This window comes from Octopus bimaculoides, chromosome 4, assembly GCF_001194135.2.
Source record: "Octopus bimaculoides isolate UCB-OBI-ISO-001 chromosome 4, ASM119413v2, whole genome shotgun sequence".
Classification (NCBI taxonomy): domain Eukaryota; kingdom Metazoa; phylum Mollusca; class Cephalopoda; order Octopoda; family Octopodidae; genus Octopus; species Octopus bimaculoides.
The window spans coordinates 107479350-107480958 of record NC_068984.1 but is presented as its reverse complement, the minus strand read 5'-3'; the positions used below and the strand labels follow the sequence as shown (position 1 = coordinate 107480958).

General features: G+C 36.2%; 1 protein-coding gene across 1 annotated transcript in view; it reads left to right on the top strand.

Moving 5' to 3' along the window:
- LOC106875429 (uncharacterized) overlaps positions 1-1609 on the top strand; it is a 165297-nt gene that overhangs the window by 162202 nt on the left and 1486 nt on the right. The window contains exon 41 of the mRNA XM_052967659.1: positions 1181-1213. Within this exon, the coding sequence (XP_052823619.1) occupies positions 1181-1213 (33 nt within the window). The remainder of the gene's footprint in view (positions 1-1180; positions 1214-1609) is intronic.

Below are 1609 nucleotides of genomic sequence, written 5' to 3'. Positions count from 1 at the left end.
GGGGGATATATATATATATATATATATATATATATATACAAAAATTCAAAAGTATGGAGAAATACGTACAGTGATGGGTATGTTTTAGTGAATTAAAGTACGTATAGAGATCAAAGTTGGTTATGCGTGCAGATTTAGACGTGTTCTATATTTTTCGATGAATAAATTTTCTTCATTTAAACGTTCTTGTATAGAAATTGTATCTTTGCACTGGTAGGAAGGGGAAAACTGTGAAATCCATTCCACCATTATATAGAGAAAACTGGAAAAGATACCTGTTTTATCATTTGGAAGGAGACACTTGATAACCTTTTGGTATTCAAATCAACACTAAATTATATAAACCGTAACATTCAATTTACGACAACCAAATTATAACTGACATCTATCATAAACCAACGGACTCGAAGCAGTATCTTCTTTTTAGCTCATGCCACCCGAAGTGCATCGAAATAAATATCCCCTTTAATTTGGCAAAAAGGTTTTGCACAATAGTGCACCTCATCTCAAAATACTACTGTATATATCAACTCACAACACTAGAAACAATGAGGCATGCAACACTACTGTGCAAAATCTTCCTTTACTAACTAGAGACCCCAAAATGAACAACATCCTGAAAGCACATAAATTCATCAAATGCAAAAAGCAGCACAAATCGCTAAAGAGACTTCTAACAAATGAGAAACGTTACACGACAACCACGAAACCAACGGTTAAAACATGTGAACGCCCAAACTGTGGAACATGTCCCAACCTACTTGAAGGTTCGGATTTCCTTTTCAAACAAGGAGAGAGGTTCACAATTAAAACCAACTTCACTTGTGCCTCTGAGAATCTAATTTATGTAATAACCTGCTCGTGTTGTGGACATCACTATATAGGACAGACGAGTATGAGATTGAGACGGAGAACCACTCTACAAAAAGAGCAGACCCTGTTCTCGGAATACAGACAGATAGTGAACACATAGAGAGATGTGCAGATAACATAAAACCAAATTTCACAGTAAATAATGCCTTCTATTTACTGAACAATACATTCGCTTTATCTGACAAAAAATTCCCTTCTATCTAAGTAGACAATTAATGTTTCAACATATTAAATTTGATATGTCTATATTCTGTTAAGGTTTTTTTTTTCAATTCTCTCATTTGTCTTTTCACTTTAATTTTTCCAGACCGTAAGGCCCCTGCCGTGATGTATGAAGCAAGTAAGTATAGTACGTCATTTCACAAAATATAAGCTTAATTTAACGTTTGAAAGCGGACTATGCAAGTAGGCTCACACATACATGTGTAATAAGAAATTTGCTTCCCGACCACATGGGACCCTATTCAGTCCCACTGCATGGTACCTTGGCCAACGGTCTTCTGCTACAGCCTTAGGCCCACCAAAGGGAAGGGCAAAGAGCGATAAAGTTTGGCAGCAGTGACGTTGCAACTCATTTCAACGAGATATAAATTGTCTTGCTTAAGAACGCAACATACTGCCCAGTCCGAGAATCGAACTCACTATCTCTTGATTGTGAACTTGGCGATCTAACGACTGAGCCATGCCCTTTCACAAGTGTATATTTGTATGTGCGTATATATATATATATTTATAT